The sequence below is a fragment of the Penicillium longicatenatum genome (assembly GCF_028827895.1).
Source record: "Penicillium longicatenatum strain IBT 33135 chromosome Unknown contig_3_segment0_segment0, whole genome shotgun sequence".
In the NCBI taxonomy this organism is placed as follows: domain Eukaryota; kingdom Fungi; phylum Ascomycota; class Eurotiomycetes; order Eurotiales; family Aspergillaceae; genus Penicillium; species Penicillium longicatenatum.
Window position 1 is genome coordinate 1,902,555 of NW_026643121.1, and position 22,816 is coordinate 1,925,370.

At 46.6% G+C, this 22,816-nt stretch overlaps 8 protein-coding genes across 8 annotated transcripts; 4 read left to right on the plus strand and 4 right to left on the minus strand.

The window, feature by feature from the left end:
- Positions 1-37: 37 nt before the first annotated feature.
- Positions 38-1,167, minus strand: N7484_006082 (zinc-binding alcohol dehydrogenase family protein; the record flags this gene model as incomplete). Its single annotated transcript, XM_057116500.1, has 3 exons — positions 38-526; positions 580-1,002; positions 1,063-1,167. 3 exons carry the CDS (start codon positions 1,165-1,167, stop codon positions 38-40), a joined length of 1,017 nt encoding a protein of 338 aa, XP_056972383.1.
- An 844-nt stretch (positions 1,168-2,011) lies between these two features.
- Positions 2,012-3,701, plus strand: N7484_006083 (T6SS phospholipase effector Tle1-like catalytic domain-containing protein; the record flags this gene model as incomplete). The annotated part of the gene is made up of 2 exons (XM_057116501.1): positions 2,012-2,122; positions 2,175-3,701. The coding sequence occupies 2 exons, from the start codon at positions 2,012-2,014 to the stop codon at positions 3,699-3,701; spliced, it is 1,638 nt and encodes a 545-aa protein (XP_056972384.1).
- A 151-nt stretch (positions 3,702-3,852) lies between these two features.
- N7484_006084 (bZIP transcription factor) lies at positions 3,853-4,510 on the minus strand (the record flags this gene model as incomplete). Its single annotated transcript, XM_057116502.1, has 2 exons — positions 3,853-4,369; positions 4,449-4,510. The coding sequence occupies 2 exons, from the start codon at positions 4,508-4,510 to the stop codon at positions 3,853-3,855; spliced, it is 579 nt and encodes a 192-aa protein (XP_056972385.1).
- Positions 4,511-5,871: 1,361 nt separating this feature from the next.
- Positions 5,872-6,622, plus strand: N7484_006085 (hydrolase; the record flags this gene model as incomplete). The annotated part of the gene is made up of 3 exons (XM_057116503.1): positions 5,872-5,934; positions 5,999-6,267; positions 6,325-6,622. 3 exons carry the CDS (start codon positions 5,872-5,874, stop codon positions 6,620-6,622), a joined length of 630 nt encoding a protein of 209 aa, XP_056972386.1.
- Positions 6,623-8,415: 1,793 nt separating this feature from the next.
- N7484_006086 (uncharacterized protein) lies at positions 8,416-8,622 on the minus strand (the record flags this gene model as incomplete). Its single annotated transcript, XM_057116504.1, has 1 exon — positions 8,416-8,622. One exon carries the CDS (start codon positions 8,620-8,622, stop codon positions 8,416-8,418), a length of 207 nt encoding a protein of 68 aa, XP_056972387.1.
- An 899-nt stretch (positions 8,623-9,521) lies between these two features.
- N7484_006087 (uncharacterized protein) lies at positions 9,522-10,341 on the plus strand (the record flags this gene model as incomplete). The annotated part of the gene is made up of 2 exons (XM_057116505.1): positions 9,522-9,686; positions 9,751-10,341. The coding sequence occupies 2 exons, from the start codon at positions 9,522-9,524 to the stop codon at positions 10,339-10,341; spliced, it is 756 nt and encodes a 251-aa protein (XP_056972388.1).
- A 2,100-nt stretch (positions 10,342-12,441) lies between these two features.
- On the minus strand, positions 12,442-12,759 carry N7484_006088 (uncharacterized protein; the record flags this gene model as incomplete). The annotated part of the gene is made up of 1 exon (XM_057116506.1): positions 12,442-12,759. One exon carries the CDS (start codon positions 12,757-12,759, stop codon positions 12,442-12,444), a length of 318 nt encoding a protein of 105 aa, XP_056972389.1.
- A 729-nt stretch (positions 12,760-13,488) lies between these two features.
- Positions 13,489-14,086, plus strand: N7484_006089 (uncharacterized protein; the record flags this gene model as incomplete). Its single annotated transcript, XM_057116507.1, has 2 exons — positions 13,489-13,933; positions 13,983-14,086. The coding sequence occupies 2 exons, from the start codon at positions 13,489-13,491 to the stop codon at positions 14,084-14,086; spliced, it is 549 nt and encodes a 182-aa protein (XP_056972390.1).
- Positions 14,087-22,816: the final 8,730 nt, after the last annotated feature.

A 22,816-nucleotide genomic window follows, 5' to 3' on the forward strand; every position in this document is an offset into this window, starting at 1 on the left:
TTTGATGTTGCTACGACGGTCGATAATTGGGGAACAGTTAAAGACCATCCGCTTGGGGATCTAAAACTAGCTTTTTCGGGCTCCGCCCTTCCAAAACGTCGGTACAAGCTTCCTGGATTCTGTTCAAGCCACCAGGTCGCTTTTCCAAGGGTGTGGGGGTCACATTTCCGCCCAGAGCTCCGGGGAGATAGTCGCGATACCACCATTCAGTGAAATCGGCATTTTCCGGCTTCTGAGTAGTCATGCTGAAAAAGTCGTAGGCCAGATGGACATTCCCGGCAAGATGCATTTCATCACTTCGCGGGCGGACAGATGCAAATGTCCCACCTTCTGGTTGCAGGATTTCGCTTATAGAATTTGCACCTTTCGCATCGCCCGAGGCTGTCATAATAAATTCATAGGGACCGAGTCTCTTCAACTTTGAGGCGATCTCATCGTCCTTGTAGTCGAAGACCGCGGAGGCCCCAAGGCCACGCACATAGTCGAATTTGCGCAGGGAGGCGGTTGCCACAACCTCGTATCCTAGCTAGAAACAATGTCAGTTCTCTGCTATGACATCAACGAGCTGTGCTCACTCACACTGGCGGCATACTGGACAGCGTAACCGCCCACAGACCCACTCGCGCCCCAGATGAGTGCTTTTCCGCCGCACTTTGTTCCAGGTTTACTCATTCCTAGGTGCAAGTGCAGCGCTGCGACGGCTGTTAAAAGCGCAAACGGCATCGCAGCAGCATCCTCGAAAGTCGTGCTTGCTGGTATCTTAGCGGTTGTCGCTTCTCGGCTCACGACATATTTCTGCCAGCCTCCGTACTTAGTTTCTTTGAGCTGGTAAGTGGGTGTATCAGACACAACCCGGTCGCCCTTTTTGAACCTGGTGACTGATGGGCCAACTTCATGGACAATGCCGGCAACCCCGTTACCCAAGATGAATGGGTAAGGCACATCAATGTATGCTCGGGCTCGGATATTGGCATCAAATGGCTGTATTGCAACGGCATGGTTCTAATGCGATTGTCAGTTAAGTCACTTCAGTAGCAGATTATACGCAAGTAGCCAAGCAACCTTGATGACAATTTCCTCTTCTGAAGGGATGTTGTAGGCTGCAGTGAATCGCTTTAGGTCACCCTTTGGCTCCAGACTCCAAGCAGCTTCGTTTTCAGGTGACATAATGCCTTGCTGATGATAGTTCACGCGCTATAAGCTATGGCAAAGAATGGTGGAAAATTTAATGTTCAATTCCTTTGGATTTTCTACTAATTCCAAATTCAAACGCGGATGCTATGACATCAGGAGTCGTGGCGAAAGGAAGCTTCGCTCCACACGAGTTTGACAAATCCTGAGCGAGAAAATGGCTCGTGTTGGTGATCAGCCAATGAAAATTTAGTAGCAATTATTAATCATTACCCAATCGACTACTTACCGGGTGCCAGATCGTAAGCTTATTCACACTTAGGATTGTGCAAAAATTTGTAAATCTATTCTGGCCGTAATGCCAGTATATGACCAGACGCGGAGCATATAGACTCCCGGGCTAATCCGACAAAGCATAGCATATCTTGATTTTAATCGGTACCAGTGTCAGGGCCATTTAGGAACAGCATTGACCAATCACGGATCTCCGCTATTCCGCTGCGACGTCTTCGAGGCTAGTATTGGCCGATATGTGCTTCGGATCAGTTTGGAACCTGACAAGGGGCAATCAAATTGTTAGGTCTGTCTCTAACTCGTGGTCGGGGATTCTACAGCTTTACTTCTCTACAGGACATACGTAAAGTAGAGCTGAGGAGGAGAATATCAGAAGTGCTTGTTCTAGACATCGGAATAAAGGAAGGATAGATTAATTTCGCCACAAACTATCCGCGGGTACCGTCAATGATGACACTTGTGATCGCTCCCTGGAACATATAAAGAACGAGGGGCTAGCTGGCTAAAATTCGATCCAACTATCTTCACTGTCTCTTCCTATTGTTCCATCGTGTGACTGCTTAAAGTCCAAAAACAACGCCTTATCATGGAAAGAGCCGCTGTCGCTGACACCAAGGAGTTCGTCCTCTGCTTTGACGGCACGGGATATAAATTTCGAGGAGACGAAGCAGATAGTAATGTCCTCAAGATCTATAGAGTGAGTCATTTTGACAGAAATTGGTTCCCTTAGGCCATCCTTACACCGATAGAAGATGCTTGATCGCAATGACGCTCGTCAATTCCATTATTATCAGCCTGGTTTTGGGACGTATACCACCTCAATTTGGCAGTCCCATCAAGTCAACGAGAATCGTATCAAAAGATGGTTTTCAAATACAAAGGATGCCGCGGTGGGCACGACATTTGACGAACATGTCATGGACGGTTATAGGTTCCTCATGCGCTTTTACTACCCAGGGGATGGAATCTACATTTTTGGTTTTAGCCGTGGAGCGTATGTTGCGCGCATGCTTGCTGAAATGCTGGACCATATCGGCCTGTTAGAGGCCGGGAACGAAGGCAAGGTCCACTATGTTTGGTCGATATTCTCGAAGTGGGCGAAATGTGTCAACCGGGTGGATGCTAAACAGAACGAAAAAGATGACTTATACGAGTACATGAAAGCCTTACGGGAGACTTTCTGTCGTCCGGTGTCGCAGATACGATTCCTCGGATTATTTGACACTGTCAATAGCATACCACGATTCGAGGTGAATCGTAATAAGTTTTTGTTCCCTTTTACGGCAAAAACTTCGGCCAAAGTCATTCGGCATGCGGTTGCTATCGACGAGCATCGTGCTAAGTTCCGACAGGATTTACTTTCAGATGCCAATCCAAACACACGGTCAACGCGACGCAAATTACAGGGCCACCCGGAGCGACAAGGACATCATCAGCAAGGACATTGTACAGGAGAGGCGTTCTATCGACCAGCCACTCCTGTCCGTCCACGAAATGTGAACCCTGGTAACCAGCGACCGGATACACAGGTCCCAAATTCGGCTAGAACACCATGCGAAGCTGAGGATGGTCCCCTCGAGGAAGACAAGGATAATCCTCAGGACATCGAGGAGGTGTGGTTCGCCGGATGCCATACTGATATTGGCGGCGGATTAAATTTGGATGAAGATGAGGACCTGGCGCTGAGCCATGTGCCGTTGGTGTGGATGGTGCAGGAGGCGCAGCGTGCGGGACTTCGATTTGATCCCGAAAAATTGAAGCTATTCTACTGCTTGGATGACTCAGCTGGCGATAGTGTTCTTCCGCGTCATCTGGAGCAGAACACTGGCAGCCAAAAAAATGGAAATGATGGACAAGAGACAAGCCACGCATCCGATTTTAAGACCGCGCTCTGGAAGGCAACCACAAACGGACATATACATGACTTCCTACAATATGGCCATGGTGTCTCATGGCCCACGGTTTTAACTTGGAAAATAGTGGAGTACCTTCCGTTACGGAGGATGGGTTTACAAAATGATGGATCTTGGAGACCTGTTCGATGGCCTCTTCCCCTTGGGGAAAGACGTGATCTTCCTAAGGAGGCTAAGATTCACGGATCAGTCATTCGCCGCATGAAGGTCAATCCAAAGTACAGGCCGGAAAACTTGCTCCAAGATGAAAAAGGGAAGAATAAGTGTCCTCTAGAGCATGGAATCGGTGCGTGGGAGGTACACACTCATCGAGGCTGTGCAGTGCGAGAAACGTACCGCCGGAGGTCAAGTGAGACGAAGTAGACTAGATCTCCTTTCAAATTATGTGACCCGCCATTCACCGGAACACGCGAGTTATAAACTCTCCTAAGTAGCAGTGATATAGAAATGCAAAGCAAGGAGAGGAAAGAGCACAAAATGGGATTAAAGGGAAAAGAACTGCCTGTCACGCCGATTAGGCTTGGGAATCAAGCGCATTAGGCTGATCAACTCGCATTCCGGTTACACTAGCCTCGATTGCATGGATAACACAATTTTCCACAAAGACCGGCCCTTGACCGTCACACTGCACCTGTTCCCGCAAGTAGTTGCATACTTTTTCAAGATCGAGCATGCCTTCTTGAAACAATGCATGTTGTTGAATGAAATCCCAAGCAGCACCCAAGTCCATAAATCGCTCGCCAGTATCCGGATCAGTTGTAACGCGGTGCGTAGGCTGCTTATTATGGTCACCTGGCGCGACCATATCTGCGAAACTCGTGTACGTCAAGATAGGCGTTAAATCATGTCGGAACGCAGCCGGCATCGACTCTAACTCCTTAAGAGTATGATTCTCCGCTAGGGCTGTGGTGATTTCTTGCCGCTTTTGGTCATTTTCCTCACGGAGAACTGATATATTTTGCTGTAGCTGGGCGAACCGATCGTGGAGATCCTTTATATGGCGTTCCTTGCGTTCGCGAAAAGCGCGTTGACTTGATGCATTGATAGTTTGCCCGTTAGTCCTACCTCTACCCTTGAGAGCGGCTTACGCCCAGGATTTGTATCACCTACGCAGCTTGGTTTTGTGCCTTCCGCTTGTCGCTGGATGAAGCTGAGGGTACAGCTTCTACCATTCTGTTCGTTTTTCCCACACTTGAGGGGTTTTCAATTTTGAGTCCTGGGGCTGAAGTATCCGAGGAAGGCCCATGACTACTCTGGGTTTGCAGAGGCGGTGAAGGGTTGTGGGAGTCTCTACACTGAGCCCTTGCGTCATCCATTGGGGTGGAATGCGTATCCTTCAAATGGGGGCAGTGTCAGATAGAAACGGATCTTAATAAGCAAGTAGAGGTCTTGGCTACTATCGTTAGACTGGACGCGTCACCGGTGTTGAGCACCGGCCTCTTGAGGAGCAATTATGGGGGCCAAACCTTGATGAAATCTCTTTGGGGTTCGAAACCTCATTACTCCCTCTCACGAGCTGAGACCACTACAGCTCCAGTTCTAAAAAGATGTTTAGGAGTTCATCCAATGATAATTCGTCTCAGTGTTCAAGACCATGTTTTAGCCAATAGCATCACTACTTTTGCTGGGGGTGGGGAAACGTCTTGGCTGGTACCCAACATTCTGTCATCGCCCTTGAGCACCGCCAAAATTTCCCGATGAATATGCTGAACACCCAAAAATAATAAGATAGACTTAGGTAACTTTGACCAAGGCTATTTTGTAAGAGGGAAAGAGGTTTCGATCCTCACAGGGCACGTGTAAGGGCGCCCTAACAGTATGCATTCTGACACTCTCTTCTCTGGCAGAGCAGCCCTTTGAAGGATTGGTAGCTACGAGCAACGGTGTATCTCTTGTATTATCTTCCACACGAGAGAGAGCTCGTTCGAGGACTCAAGACGAAGCGAGTCCAGGGATCTGGACACGTGATTGTCTCCGAGTGTACGGTGAGGTACGCTTCAAATAGCCTTACTACGTAGGCAGGATGTACGAATTGTAACGAGCATAAGTGAAGATATTAGGTAATGAAAAAAAGAGCTGACAATCGAAGCATCAGGACTACGCAATGTATGCGGCAAGGGGTAGGTCGTAGTAGGTGGGTGGCCACTGATCTTGCTACTGTTAGTGCTTTCATAAGCATGATTAATCTTGACGGCAGTGCCAAGGTAGACATGTAGCTTTGGTCAGACTCAAGTGGCGAACACTCAACTAGTAGATAGCGGTGAAGATCTGTGAACCGACCCTAAAGTACCCCACCAAGATCTCTGGTGGGTCCGCCGAAGTTGTATGACTTTATAAATCATCGCATAATTGTAGACAAAGCAGTAAGAAGTCGTGACGACATTGATTCGTATGATTAATTTTTATATAATCCGACAGCTACTATCGGTGTAGTATCTACGTATATAAATGGGCCCATCATCCGTTAGTTGAGATTTTTATTGTACCACAAAGCTAAATTCTTTTGCTCCGTTCACCGTTACCACCTTTGATCATGCCTCCAGCTTACAAACGGCTCGACCGGGACAACTGCGTGTTTCTATTTATCGACCACCAGGTCAGTTCAAGGGAAGCACGCGATGAGTAAGAATCAGATAATATCTAACTTAAAAGGAAAACAGTCCGGACTTATTCAGTTGGTGCGCGATTTCGAGCCTACAGAGTTCCGGACCAATGTGTTGGGATTGGTGAAAACCGCAGCCTATTTCAACGCACCCTCGGTCCTGACCACCTCATTCGACACTGGTCCCAATGGTCCTATTGCCCAGGAAATCGTGGATTCACTGCCTAATGCTCCCTTGATCCGGAGACCGGGACAAGTTAATGCGATGGACAACGAGGACTTTGTCAATGCAGTAAAAGCAACTGGGAAGAAACAGGTGATCATCAGGTACTTGCGCGATCTTATGGTCTTTTAAAGATTATTGTGATCCTAATCATCGAGTAGTGGCGTTCTCACTGAAATTTGCGTCGCCTTCCCCGCGCTGAGTCTGGCGGAGCAAGGCTACGATGTATATGTGGTGACGGATGCTTCTGGGACATTCAAAGAACATACACGTGAAGCAGCTCACAAGCGGATGGCCCAAGCGGGTGTACAGCTCCTGAACTGGGCAGCGGTGGCTGCTGAGATGCAGCGGGACTGGCGCCGCGACATCGAAGGGTTTGGCAAACTTTGGACTGACCATGTACCTGGGTATTGGTGTTTGATGCAGAGTTATTCGAATAACGCGGCAAACAGCAGTTAGACATACAGTAGTGGTCCTACAACCAACATATATGTTGTCAACCTGGGTCAGCGCAGCGTATTTATCACGCGTGGATTGTTTTGACGACAATGTCTTCCCACTGGTAGGTAGATTTATCACATAGCCCTGATGGCATCTGGCCTGATTGTGGATTAGGATCTTATTTCCTGCTTGGTGCTGTTTGGGTCTAGAGCTGGCACCCACTACCTGTACTCAGACTTTCCTCATCTCAGTTGTCTTTGCGGCAAAACGTAGTATAGTTTCCTGGATATAACTCAAACTCACAAATGCGATGAATGTCTCCTCCTATACATCATCTATTATAGCAGTTCCAGACGCTAATGTGGGCTTTTAAGGAAGGAAATGATTGTTGAACGAGACCGGCATAAACTGTCAGCTTACAAGTATGGTGTCCAATAAAAGAAAATGAAATTTTGGGGTCCGGAAGACCCTGCATCTGTCAGCTCCTCTGTAGATTCATCGAAAGTGTTCGTACACCAACGTCAGTCCCGGTCCCGGTTCAACATCTTCATCCAAGTGTCTTTGTTCACTGTGGTAACTTGATAAAATTCATCGCAAATTATGAATATCCTTCTTTACTAATTATTTTGGCATCGGGTTGAGAATATCTAGATAGATCCGATAGGATGGTGCCACGTGTTCTGAGCCAACTGAAAAGCAACACAGCAGGCAACTTGCTCATGCCCCTGTAAAGGCCAATCACGATTGTGCCGCAACGTTCTCAATTGAATACTGCAGAAGACACGGCGGAAGAGTCCCGTTGCGAACTAGCAGCTCGATCTTAGAAACCCCTCCAGCTTTGCCACACAAAGGCCGTTGGTAGCGGATTTTGCAAGCGCGGGACGAAAATTATGCTAAGATGACAGGCGCAGAGAAAAGAAAGAGACGAAAACAGAAGACTGCAAAGCCACCAGAAGAAAGTGGAAAGATGTCTAACACCTTCCAGACTGGTGATGTAAATGACACTCAAGCGGGCTCGCAGACAAGTTTCGAATGGGATCAATCAAACTAAGTGGTATGCACCGTCATTTCGAAGCTGTGGGCAGAGGTATTCAAAAGCAGTACAATGAAATAATATTCTTGGAAATCATTCTCAATGGTGCTACACTGACTGATAAAAACTACCGAAGTCCTTTGGGGCATTGGGTGCTCATACTGTAAGTTATATACTGCCAAGGGCCTCCTAAAAACTTGACTAGGGTTGGTTTCAGAGTCAACGGAGAGCATGGTTTGGTTGAAAATGAAAATTTGGGAAATATTTTCAGGTATGTCGCAGCCTTCTGCTCATAGCATGCTACTCTGGTGGTTTCAGCACTTCAAGTTGAATTGAGCGACAGAACATGCATGTGGGTGGGCCCTGCGGCGATTGACAAGCTTTCTTGCTCGAGCCAAAGCAGCCGCTTATTGGCGAAGTACTTCAAAGTCACATCATTTGAAGGCACTCATGCATACCTATCGGTAAGAGCGTGGAAAGACACAAAGCACTGTTTTCTCAGATGTGATTAGTCCATACGTAGTAGTCGCAAGTCGCCAACCTGGGCCGACATTGTTAGTGGGAAGAGATCCCTGGTAGCATCTCGCTCATACTATTACTTCATTAAATTTCCTGTTTACGGTGGGTATTTCGGCTTACCCCCTTAGCTTCGCCGATTTCTATAATAGGTAGTTGTACGGAAACAAGTAAACATCCCCGACATACCGTCCATGTAAAGGTTCACCGTCCACCAGCGATCAGCCAGAGGGAGCATCTCTGCCCCAGCCTGGAAGTGGTATCAGCTGTGTAGGCCCTGAAATTGCCTCATCATAAAGGTAAGTCGTGTTATTTTATGAGCATCCTTGGTCAGGAGCGACTGAGGAGTAGCATTCGCCTTCCATAGCGCGTTGGTCAGAACTTGCTGCGACACGACTTCAGGGTCATTATTGTTCACATCCAGTCGACGACAGCGGTTTTTGCGGAGAACTTCCCGAAGCGGGTCCATGTTTTTGGGAAAGAGATCCCGAAGCAAAGGCGGTTCGAATTGAATTTGGCTGATGCTGACTTTGGCTGCTCCAATATATTTCACGCGCCGCTCGGTGGCCAGGCGCACCTCTTCTTCGGTAAAAAAAGCCGGCGACGTGGGAATATAAATGGAAGCAAAAAGGAAAATCCTCTAGAGTGGGACAGACTCAAGTTTACCAATGAACTTTATATGATGTTCCACCCGCTGCGGTAGCACCATGCTTTGCTATCCGCAAGACCCTGCAGTAGCCTACTGTACTCAAAGAGGACACATTTAAAACCACACTATTCTCTGCATATTTCCCTTGGATTCATTGTATAAACCATATTGAATTATACATTCAGCAAAGCAGTCATAAAGTCGAGTAAGGACTGGATTTGGCCCACACCGGGTCCAGGCGATCTGTAAGTCCAGTATCTCTCTTGCAGGCGGTCCTCTGCGAGGCAACGACTTATGTAGATAGGTAAGCCAGGGATCAGCAGTAAAAATAGCGATGAATGTTCCAGACGCATTGCTAACAGTTCATGCTAATTAGAGAGAACATTGATCATGGTTTAAGCGCATCGGCGTGCATCTTAAATTTGCCACCATGAGCAAACGCAGTGATTAGTTCCACATCTAATCCCTCGACATGATGTACCGACTGGATCCACCGTCAATTCCCACTAGCCTTGAGCGCAAAAAGCCATCAATTTCGAAATGCGCTAGTCGAATTTCAACAATGCAACCTCGGAAGAGACTTTCATCAATGTGAGCAATTCAATTCAGTTCAGACCGGGACAGGCTTAAGCTATATACTCTCCTTTCAGCAATGAATTTCGAAACTTACATTTCCGCTGCAATATTTATCAGCCAGTTCCTCTTTCCTCGTACCCAGAATGCCTAAGGTCCCACCTACTGCCCGAAGGCCCCCCATGCCCGCTCGAGTACTTCGACCACAGGCAGGGACAGGCGTGTCGTCCGCGCACATGGCCCGCCCTCAGCCAACCCCAGCAGGTCGTCCTCATCCCTACGCCTCCCAGAGCACACAAACAAACACTATGGTATGTCCCCTGACTGTTATCAATGGCAAGGCTTGTAAGCTGATCACATTGGCATGGTTGACAGCCGACGATCGGACTGGCCACGAAGCTGAAGCCACAGGAGGTCAATCAAGAATTCGAGATCGTCCATGCGAACTGCACCAAGGTGATCCGGACCGCCAATGAGCGCCAGCAGCAGCTAAGGTCGCGTTTCGCGGAGCAACAGCAAGCGGCGTCGGATGCGGCGCAGCAGTTCAGGGTCGAACGTGGCCAGCTACAAACAACGATCCGGCAGATAGGCTTGGAGAAGCAGAAAGGAGTCGAGGAGCTCCGCGAGGCGAAAGAGAAGATCACCAGCCTGCAGCAGCAGCTGGATGTGGTCAACATCGATGTGCGCAATCGGATCACGCGCGACGAACTCCATCGGATCCTTCGAGAGATTCATACTAGTATGGTATCTGCGACGGACAAAGTGGTCAAGACAATGAGCGAGTCGGAGAAGGTGAACTTGGACTCTAACTTGCCTTTCCAGGGGTTCACTCAGGATTTCTGGGCCGAGCAGGTGGAGCAGCTTGATCTGCCCGACGAGCTCCTCTTCTCAACGAATGTGGACATGTCCACTTCGGTCAATCCACAAGAAGTGTCGCAATCCGATCAATATGCGCCTGTACCTTAGATCAGCCATTATGTAAATACAAATATAGAGTAGCTCGAGCATAGGTAGATTGAGAATTTGATTTAACGGCGCGGAATAGGCTGGGCGCGATGTTTAGACCGCATCCCCCATGTGCTTGACTCCTGAATCCGTACCTGCTCCATGTCAACGGAATTTTCTATATGAGCCTAGTCGCCCTTGAAATGGGTGGGAAGAGATCCACCGAATCCGTTTGATCGCACAGCCACAGTCGGGGACCCTGTCCACCGTCCTGACAGCACCCTGACCCCTAATAGAATCCCTGGCCATCTAAGTGGATCGTAGCCCCATGATAGTGTAATACGCGACTATATAGATCGTTACTGTCCAATTTGTTTTGTTGGGAATGGCGTGCTCAAGGTGGCATTCACAGAAGTTAGCGCCAAGAATATTGCTGATCTATAGCCGGCTCTGCACGGACCTCATCTGTTGCGCATCAGTTGCGGCCTTAAATAGACCACACCTCGATCAGCACGAGGCACTCGAATCTTCCTGAGTCTTTTTAGGAGTACATCAACTGTGGGCTATTTCAGCACCGGAGAGAGAAAGATACGGAGCGGATTACAGCAAGAGAGCAATTCCCAGTGTTGGTTCGTGGCTGTTGCGCACAAACGGTGGGGAGCTTGGCGGGTTGCGTAAACCGGGTGGATTCCACAATGGTCGAACCATGGATGGCAGATAGACCTGCGCAGCCGGGGAGGAAATGTGGGATCTTCGGTGATTTACCGCAGATCGAGCGGGGACTGCTGTTCGGTGTCATGTGAGCCCGGAAAAATCAATTATGGGTATCTTTTCTGGTCTAATATATCCCGCAATGCCCTACCTCGATTGGTGCGCGATGGTGAGACGTGTTGGTCAGCATTGGTAAGGCGTGGAAGATTCACCGGCCCGCCGAGAAACCCCGCAAACAGTAAGCTAGATGCCAGAGCAGTTTTGCCGGCCGAGCGTACGCCGTGGTTCATGTGTTATTACACGGGTACTGTGGGTGATGCCCTCCCACTATTGACTGGTTGTTAGTTTCTAACACTGATATGTTGCATAGTCATTGAAGATTTATTCTATTAGCCTAGACAGCTACTTCTCAATTACCGATGCTATAGCTTCATGTCCATGCAGGGTCCATGCAGGGTTCATGCAGGATTTCATGTGGGATTTCATGCAGGGCGGGAGTTCAGGCCCCCGGTGTGGGGCCAGAGCCCCTCCACACACATAGCTCCTAAATGTAGACCGTTGCAATTGACCGGGAGGAACCACCCGTCAGGGGAAGTGGAGCGACAACGGGACGTTCTCGCAAGACGACCTATATCACCGATTTCAGTAGATTCAGTGCAGGCCAGAACGCAGCCGACGGACGGAACTCGGCACGCGGGCTCGTTTTTCAATATAGCGATGGAAGCGAAGCTTTGCAAGCACACTTAAAGCAATCTATTGAATGCGATCCATGGAACCCTGGAGCCACGGTGGCCAGATCAACCTGCTTGGCTACATGCCGGCTAGGCCGATCATCTGTGCTCTAGATTGTCATCATCATCTACCGTGGATCGAGTAGCGCGGCCACCCTTAGCCCGAGATGAGACTGGCCGATTAAAGTGGAGCCCGGGTTATCCTCTCCCGCTATCCCGTTCCTACACCAAAGGGTAAAGTCAACAGCCTGTGTCAGTTTTACCAGAAAACGTGTTCATTATATTTGCAGCTGCTCTTGCCGTCGCTTTTGCCGGCAGAATCCATCTCAAACTCATCGAGCGGCCCGCTTTTGTCGGCCTACAGTTGGCTTCTCCACGCTCTCCTCCGGCTCTTCATCTCCGAAAAGACTATTTCCCCGCCCCTGTAACTCCTTCATTCCAGCCTTCAGGGCAGCGATGTCATCGTACCCCTGCGCCATAGTGGCAATGTGATTTTGCATTGTTCCATTCCAGCGATTTTGCTTTTTCAGCTGATCAATGACGGACCTAGTATAGACAAGTCAGTATGGCTAATGCTCTTGTGGGAAATTCTTCTGCGAGCCTACTGCATTCGGCGATCTAGACTGGGACTGCCTGTCAGTTTCCGCTCACGATACTGTTCTTTAATTGACTGACCATGTCAGAGCCTCATTGATCTCTTTGAGAGAATCGAACGACGGATGTTGCGCCGGCTCGGGGGTGGCTGACTTTGAGGTTCCATATCCCACTCGGATTCATCGGCTCGTTGTGGAAGGGAGCTGGGCTGGGGACTCCCTTCGTAAGACTGGCCGTCTGTGATATCGAAATGACAGTCAAGGTCATCGTCCAGTGCCGCGTTCCCTCCCCGAGGTGATGGAGATGAATCCATGATGTTGGCGCAGTCTGGTTGTTGCGGCTCTTCACGGAACATTTGATAGTATGCGGACATCAGATCCTCTGAACTGTCAAGCTGCTGCATGATGGCGATGTAACTTGGCAGAAGATCTGGAGGAAAATATTACTTCGGACAAAATAGCGTCGTATTTATATGTTGAGTGGAGATGGGTGCGGACTAACGCTAGACATCAAGTAGTTGCGCTAGACTCAAGAGAGCCTCAGAAAGACTAGGCCATCAACAGGGTGACTACCAATGCTAGAGATAGTGCGAGGGGCCTGAGTGTAGTCCAGAATGGTTAGGGATCTAGAATGTTTGGGGTGTGATCGGCTGAATGTGAGGGGCCGCAGTCGAACCAAGGATCTGCCATCTAGACAACAGCCCATGGAGGGGCATAAAAAAGTGTCAGAATGAATGAAATTCAATGCTATCTAGAGAATTCATCACGCCTGCCATGAGACGCCCTCAAATTCGCGCGGGCCATGGAATCCGTGGAACTCATCAAGCCTACGCAAATCAATCAATCCCTCTACTGAAATTCATGCTTCCAAGATGCAATGAAAATGTCATGAAATTGATGAGAACGCTATCGACCCACTTGAACCAGACCAGGAAGCCCAGAGTTCATCCACATATTCCGCTTATTCCAACTTGGCCGGGTAAATGGGATACCGCTAGCTGCCATGAGGCATTGATTTTAGCGTGCAATTGAAAAAGAAATTAAATAGCTGGTTCCCTCCTAATAGATCAATGTTCCCCCTTCGTGTCCATTTCGCCCCAGCCTCTTTTTTTCACGAGTTCTATTTGTGCACCATGCCCCCAAAAGGGAAACGAGTCTACATCTCATGGGACAAACAGGAAGAGAGGGAACTTCGGGCATGGCTCGCCCGCCATAAGCATCTTCCATGGAGAAAGAAGTGCAAAGAGTATCTGCGGCAGAAGAAGAAGCCGCGGAGCGTCAGCTCGATACGTTCCAAATATGATCAACTGGAAAGAGAGGGCCGCCTCCCACCTCAGCCAAGAAAAGCTGCGACGGACACCAGAACACGTCGCCCGCCCAGTCTTCTCAGCCAGCTTCCTCCCTCTCCACCTCCGCTAGTGCTTCCACCCCTCGATCCCTCCGTTCGTGAAGCGATCCAGCGGTGGCGTCGGCAGATGGTCTCATCAGAAGACATACCGGCAGAGCATCGCTGTTTCAGCGATGATGGGTCGGGTTCCCCTGCTACTGCAATGTCTTCTGGACATTCGAGCTACACATGTGCGTTCAACGGGATTTCAATTATAGTTGAATGCTAACAAATTTACAGATGATGACATAGAAGTATATGATGACGAGTCCTGGGACCGCTTGGAGTGGGATGCCTTTGACAGGCAATGGGGCTTGCATATATCTGAGCAGCCTGAGGCGTGATATTGAACCATGTATATCTAACTGAAATTGAAAACGAAATTGATACCCATTGCCCAATCCAAAACCTTTTTATTGGAAGTAGATTTATTGGCGCTATGATCTCAAACCACAGCGACAGGTGACCCGTTGAGGCCAAAGTATACTATTCTTCTACCCTATTCACTGCGTGAGGTGAGAAAAAATCGTCAAGGTAATGAACGATAAATGCTCATGGTAAGAAGGTATTCAGGAGCCCATAAGGGTCTCAGCAAAAGGATTGAAGATGAATGGCGCAGGTGTAGGCCTAATGAGAGGCAACACTCCATGTAAATCTTGGAATAGAACCCATCATCTGTGCAGCCGCGGAAAAGCCCAGGCAGTGCTTTTGTGTTTGACATTGGGCGTTTTTGTACCTGACTTAGCTCTGACCTAAAATCAAATAGAGCCTTTGGCCTTATTGATTTAAATATCTCCTAGATAACAGCCTGAACTGCAACTTATGAAATTACTTTCTTTACAGGCTATCACAGACTACGTAGAGATATTTCTAGCAGCCTAATTTGTATCTTGCAGCGAGCCGCACATCATTCAACTGTTGCGGTTATCGAGGACCGTTGGAGAAAAAGGGGTGTAGGCTCAAGCAGTGACGCTTTGACAATCCCCTACCATTCTTACCGTATGTCCTCTGCTTGGACATAAATTAACTTCACCTATGAATTGATAAAACCAGCTAAGCCCCTCCCCAGCATCACATAGAGATTGTATTTTACCGCTAACAGCAGCCCTTGCAAACATAATCCTATTTCGCATGATAAATTTGAACCAATGATTTATTCCAAATCCTCACAAAAGTTGGCTCCTACTCCAAAATTTAATCAAGTAATTGCCTCATCGTTATTTCACTCAGTACTCGCGGATGCGTATGCCTTGCGGTTTGACACTAAGCCTGATGCATATATAGTGCTTTTCAAGGTGGCCCCTTTTTAGTCTGCGAAAGCCCTTGAGAGACTTTAAGCGTGAAATCGCTTTGACTTTTCACGGGCGCTTGCTTGCTAGGTCTTTTCATGTTTGCTGGTAGTTTCTTCCCCGTCGCACGCTCTGTCGACACTTCTCATCTCATTAATATCTCAGACCGCTGGGCATTGGAACATTCAACGAACCTTTCTGTACCCTGAAAGGCCAAGGCATCGTTTTGGAGTAGGAAAATAAAGGGCACTGGCTTTGATGTCGTTGCTTCGGTTCACTTTCTTTGCGAAAGCTGGAGCAAAGCAAAGCAGTAGCAGCTCGTAGATGCTTTATAAATTCCTCTTTCTGGGTCAGCCATTTGAAAGAGATCTCTCAAGTTTAAATATTATTCATTTCATTACTAATGCCCTTTTTTTTCCCTTTTTTTTTCCGGTGCGCAAATTGAAACCATGGAGCTCACGGCGAGTAAATTTGATCCGCGCCCATCAATCTCAAGCTCGTGAAGTAGACCAATGAAAAGCGGTGTCTCGGCCTTTTCCAACGAGCTGTCGCGTCAAATTATTTCAATACTATGGAGCTGCTTTTCCATGATTTGGAGGTTTCACATGTTCCTGAAGTACTTCGACTCGTTCTTAGGAACGCTATATCTCTTTCATGAGGGCTTTCACATTGTGGGGCCGTGACACGAAGGCGGTCCGACCACATAGACTTCGTGAATCCAATCAAAACCTACACACCATTACTAAAATATATTCATCTTATTTTGGAGCTCAACAGAGGATAATGCTCTCGAATAAAAAAGCTAGAGTACTACAGTGCCGCTCGAAATCAGCTTCATGTCTTTGTTCTTTTCTTTTCTTTCTTAAATTTTATCTTACAGAACACTATACCTATTACGGTTAGATTCCCCCTTGATGTGGTGCTTGGCGGTAATCTAGTACGATCGTAAATAAAAGAATAAAAACAGTCTTTGTATTGTGTTGTATGGGCTATCCGTTGACAAGAACCAAGTATTGCAAACAAGTCAAACAATGCAGACGGGGGTTGACCACCTCCGGGGCATTCATTCCCTCCTTCGCTCAACTTTCCTCCCACGGGCATAATCTGCCATATGAACGAAATAATACACTAATCGGAAAAGAAAGAAAATTGATGGGGTAACTTTTTTTTGACAACGCGTTTATCATCGCCTCTATAGCCCTTTGCACGGACCTTTGCAGATCTTCCTATTTCCACAGCCTGTTGAACCTCCAAGCCCAATTTTACTGACGTTGAATTATTCAGAAACAGGTCACTATGATAAACGACCCATTTTTGTTATCTTGATGATTCTCAAGCTCAAGTAGCTGATACTTAGGACCAAAATTCGCAATACGCCCCTACTCTAGGATATCATAACGGCACGCCCTCAAATAATAGGTTTAGCCCTTCACCAGACTACTACCTCCAGGACCGTCCCGTAGCTCCGATTTTCCCCTCGTAAGAGATACCAAGACTTCTTTAACTCCATAAGTGGGAAGCAAGTGGACCCGATGACGAGTTACCACTAAACTTTATCTGGTATATAATCGAGTGGAGAGTCAAAGTAAACAATCGTTTTAAGTGGGAGGACACGATAAAAAATATGACCCTAACCCCAAGTGCCTACTAGCCATCGGCGCTGAGGACTAAGTTAGACAAAGCGCTGCAAGAGAGAGTTCCACGTAGCTAAAGGGTTAGGTTAGATGGAACGTCTATGGTTATGTCGGTTAACGATCGCAAACATAAGAACTTAAAAATATGGTTCAAGTCCCTTAATATTAATTAGACCACTATAGAAGAACAACTGCTCGCGTGGGGTAAACTTAGCACGCGAGGCAAGGAAATAAGAGTCATGATCATCTTCAACTATATAGAAGACGACCACCTTTCCAGAAGCGCAGTAGGTAGGGGCGAGAAACGAGGGAAGTCATCTATTACGAATAGGATGCTTAACGATCGGGATGCATAACTTGATGCTAAAGAGCATGTATCTGGATAACAATCAGTCTAGCGGGCTATCTATAGCTTAATGCGCTGCCCTTTACCGTCTTATCACCTTGGGCCGCATTGCTGGTAAGACCCTCGTGGAAAGAAACACTACCAATTAAGAACGCATCATTCGAAACGCCTGATTGCGTATGTTGAAGGCGGTGGTGTTTTAGAATGCTAGGATAATGTCCCAGAAGCTGTGCGTGAAGACCTGTTTATGGAAGAGCAGCAGAGACTAGAACATTCATAGTCTAAGAGTCACAAGTCACTGGCCCCCGGAAATTATCCACCTATTAATATCAATTTCCTAGGAGGACAGCCCCCATAGGCAATTGATTCTATTACAGCATCGGTATTGCCTTCCCAGCAAAAACAGCAAGTAGTAATGCTCACGGTTAACGGACCACGCGACGTGGCTATTAAAGAATATAGAGCTTGGTAAGAAACGAATGTTATTGACGAAACTTTAAAAGCTCAATTCTAGCTGGCTCGTGATGTCACGCTCGCTAATAGTCTAGATCTTGAATAGATCCATAGTGATCAGCATCCGAACTTCTTCATCGAGAAGGGAGTTACAGTAGGTATTACACGTCGCTTCATAGGTGATATCATTACATAGGCAAGGGATATACAGGAATAATAGGCAAATTCATGTATTTATAGTTAGCATACATAATAGGTTTATATAGATTTACACTTAAATTCATCTCTTAATAATCCCGATTTATGTATAAGAGCTATGTGAAAATATATAATTTTCGCCAAAACCCTTCTATATTCCCCCAAATCTTAAGCACAGTGCCAAAGTTTAGTTAATTACTATATAAATGGCGAGCTACTCATTAATGATTTTTAATAACTATACCAGCGTGCCGGAAATGACCGATTGCATTCTATACTCGAGAACCCATAGCTCCAATACAACCCTCAAGGAGAACATCTATACCATTATGATATTAATAATATGTTTTAGATTAGATATTATGAGTCAATTGAGAAGAGTGTAGAGGTAGAATTGATTTCAGAAACCAAGTTACTATACTCGGTCCGTGCCCCAACACCTAGATTAAGTGTAGCACACGATATATACTATCTCGGGACGTATCGTAAACTAAGTAGAAGAAGGACTATATCTAGGTCTATCTACTATAGATAAATGACCGGGCCCTATAACGGTAGCACCGACACTCAACTCTAAGCACCCCCGTGCATTAATACGCCATATAACCGCTTCGAACAAAGCATAAATAAGTAGACTTAGGGAAAAGAACTAGGTAGTCATGTCTAACTTCGCTGGAAATTTCGTAGTAATATAAAGCAGGACGAAGCCATTAGCGTTCCCTAGTAGGCCGGGAAAATAGATATAGGTGGTCTAAAGAAAGCTTTCTCTAGCGATAGGGGAGGCGATAGGGGAGAGAATATAATCTAGCGTTACATATTCTTATAGAAGATAACACCGAGTAGCGGACCTATTAGTGTTGGTCGTAATAAGCGATGTTGAAAGTTCCGCCCGGTCTACGCATAGCCTATACACATTATCATTAATGAAGTTTAGTATAAAGAATTTAATGACAACATACATATTCATCACATATTTATAGATATGATATTCTCTGCGGGTTTGAAAGCCCCCGAATCGCCCGTATTAGCCAACAATATATATCAGGGAGTGAAGTATGCCGGCGTTCCTGAGCTAATGATCCCGCAACTATAGTCGTTGGAGTAGGTACTACATTTATGGCTGCAGGTAGTCTTCGAAAATATTCTCAATTTTTTGCAGAATAGTGACTTTATAAGTTAAATAAAACTCAGGATCAGTCGAGGACGATCAGTCTTTTATATCACACTATGAGATTAGATACTAGCTTTGAGAAATCTTTGAGAAATAGGCTTAAAAAGCAAATATTAAAGACCTGTCTAGAGCGCGTTTGCAGAGCATCGGACTAGACAAATACCGAGGAGGAGTGTGCGGCCAGGGAGAACATGTCTCGGATGAAGCGGTTAAGACAAGCCAGGCATAGTAGAAGATAATATTTGAAGATCATGATCATTTTTCCCGCTTACTTCTCACGCGCATTCGCTAGAGATCTAGTATCTAAAGCATCCAAAGTTGGCTATATCAAATTGCAAGTCCTGGAGAGGAAACGATAGTTAACGGCCAAGTGTGAACCATTTTCTCCCCGTCATTCATAATCTGTACTAACGAACGGTCGGCTACACTGGTTAGTTTCTAAGCGCTAGACGTCTATGGAATTGTACTTTATGTTGGCATCCATTCGTCAAAGTGTGGTCCAAATTTGAAGTCTCGGACTTCGGATTAATGTTCTAACGCGACGTGATGTTGACGAAGGTCGATTCTGCTACTTCCTAGTCACATACCGCCCTAGTCAACCCTAAAGGACCAGCCCACGGATAAACAACGGGGACACGCGTTCAAAGCCAAACCCAGAATTCAAATTATCTCCACATTTCCTGTTTAACTAAAATTCCATGGATCAAGGCAGTGCACCATTTCAAAAGTATGTCTACTGTCTTGCGTCTCCGCACTAATCCTGGAACTTTGGAAGCATGTACTCATTCCCATTCAGGACTAGGATGAGAGTCGCGATCATGTGACACCCCTTAAAAGCAGAGAACTATACACTGGCGCGGAACTACATTGTGGCTCAGTAATTTTTTCAGAAACTGAACGCGACCACGCGACGTGACTATCAATGAATACAGCGCCTGGCAAGAAACAAATGTCATCGACGAAAATTTGAGGGCTTAATTCCAGCTGGCTTGTGATGTCACGCTCGCTAACGGTCTGGACCTTGAGCAGATTCACGAGGATCAAAATCCGGGATTTTTTGTTCAAGAAGGAATTGCGGTAGGTATTGCACGCCGCTTTGTCGGTGATATCATTAAGTGGGTGGGGGAGATAAGAAATCAATAGGAAGACCCCCCGTTGGAATAAGTGGCAGCTTTGCATAGATTTAGATTCATAATCCAGTTCCATCACTTTTAGTTGGCTTGATATATATAATTCACACGCTATTATAAGCATAGAATGCCTCACAATGCTCATTTTTAATCCCAAAAACGAAGTGTTATGTCCAACTAGATCAATACTATTATGCTCTAGATACTGTGGCTCTAGGCTGGTCTTCGACGACTACGCCAGCATGCCGGAAATGGCCGATTGCACTTTGTTCCCGAAATCCTACAGCCTCGACACATCCCTCAAGGAAATTATCGAACCCTTGCTCCGGGCTCTGTTCATACTTTCGCCAGTGACGCCTGATGAACGCCTTCAGCTCCGAGAAAAACTCCTCGATGGGATTCAAATCAGGCGAATAAGGTGGTAAATACATCAGCTTTACTCCAGCATCGGCACACATATTTTTGATTTGGTCAGAATGGTGGAAGGATGCATTGTCCATGATGATCACGGATTTCGGTTCCGGCCACCTTCCACAGTGCTAAAGGAGCTGCTCGATGAAATCTTCGAACACGGCCGAATCAGTTGAGCCTTGGAATACACGAGGAAGTATAACGCCGTCTTATGCGTACGCAGGTAAGATCTAGTATCGCTGGTCACGATGAAATTTAGAGATCTATAGTGGCGTCTGGCCTAGCGGACACCACCTAGTGCGTCTGTAACTAATTCTTTTATCATAACCCGACTCATCCACATAGACTAGATGGTATGACTTAAAGTCCGATATATTGTGGAGATAGATATCGCGTAAATCAGCATTCTATTCCTTTGCTCTCTGTCGAGCCACCTTCTTCGACCAGCCGACCGAAGTAAGAGCCCGCTTGAGACGCGAGCTTGTCACCTAAGTATGAAACTCATCCCATAGAAAGAGAATCATTTTATCCATATATAATCCGGGCTTCTCGAGAAGATGGTCACAGAGAGTCTGTATCATTAGCGGTGTGACGCTTCGTCGCTAACCAACGCGAGTTTATGGAGCTCTGACATTCCCGAATAAGCGAAGATTGTTACGAATACTAATTATCGAGCGCTGGCTACACTCCGCAGCCGCGGCCATTTGTGATGTATTTAAGGATCCGTTATATATTATGTCACGAATCATTCCTATTTAGAAGGAGGGAGTCGAGGCGCTATTTGCGTGGGATCGCTAGGGGCTAACCATTGTGTCGTTGGCATAATAGTGGAGAACGGGTTTTCTCTAAGCTCACCCTGCTCACCCCTCTGATCAGGGAGCGGACGAAATGACTTTTGATTGCACACCGGGGGGAGCTAGGGTATTGGGAAATGCACGTGACTAAGGGGCACTGCGGCTCCTGGGAAGCTATTTTGTCTTGGCGATCCAAAAGCTACGGGTGTTGATCAGTGCTAGTAGGAAGTAGACTGGTACGTTTACCTCATAAATAGATATTGCACTTGAAGCATGATTCCCATCGTCGAGGAACTAGACATTCAAGGGGAAACTAAGTGAATTAGTAGAAAAAGAAGTGAGCTTCAAACACAAAGCTTAATCGCGCAACGTCGGTAGTAATCATTAAGGAGGTTTGGGTGAGCCTGGAAGAAGCATAATGTGGTCACGTTTTACATATATAGATATAGATTTATAGTTGTCTAAACACAGATCAAGGGCTAGAAACGGGATTTTGTTTTAAGAGTATGAGGAAAATGACACGACCTAATAAGTAGCTGATCGCTAATCTGGTTGTATATCTAGCGAAATTGGCGTGAGAATTTGGGCGATATTCTAAAGGCAACCACAACATCTTGAGTCCATTATAGGTTATCCAGGAATGTTCCTAGCTTAATCCGTATCCATACTGCTTAAGCGGCGAGATAAAGTCGTTAGACACAGGCGTCGCCGGACCTTTTGAACCTATGTCATATATGCCTTTATTTATATATAGAAGATTAATATCATCGTCGTTAAATTAAAGAGACTCGATGAAGCTAATAGGAAGATTTAACATTCTCTAACCAGTAGCCAGATCCCAGATCCTAACTATCTTATCACGAGACGCTGATGCGAGTCGGCTTCCATCTAGCGACCAGGCAATCGACCTAACCCAATAACTATACCCCTTAAGGGTTAATATGCTCTAGCCAGTAGCTGGATCCTAGATCCTGACTATCTTATCATCTAACGATGATGCGAGTCGGCTTCCATCTAGCGACCAGGCAATCGACCAGACCGTATCACTATACCCCTTAAGGGTTAATATACTCTAGCCAGTAGCCAGATCCTAGATCCTAACTATCTTATCATAAGACACTAATGCGAGTCGGCTTCCATCTAGCGACCAGGCAATCGACCTAACCTAATAACTATACCCCTTAAGGGTTAATATACTCTAGCCAGTAGCCAGATCCCAGATCCTGACTATATTATCATCAGACGCTGATGCGAGTCGGCTTCTATCTGGCGACTAGTCAATCGAGTCGACCCCATCACTATGCCCCTCAAGGGTTAATACACTCTAGCTAGTAGCCAGATCCTAGATCCTAACTATGTTATTATTAGACGCTGATACAAGTCGGCTTCTATCTGGCGACCAGGCAATCGACCAGACCGTATCACTATACCCCTTAAGGGTTAATATGCTCTAGCCAGTAGCTATATCCTAGATCCTAACTATCTTATCACGAGACGCTGATGCGAGTTGGCTTCCATCTAGCGACCAGTCAATCGACGTGACCCAATTACTATACCCCTTAAGAGTTTGAAGACAGGGACTCCAGTCTTCCTCTACCACAGGATAATTTAAGACCCAGTCTAGTCTCCCATCCTAAAAAGATATTCT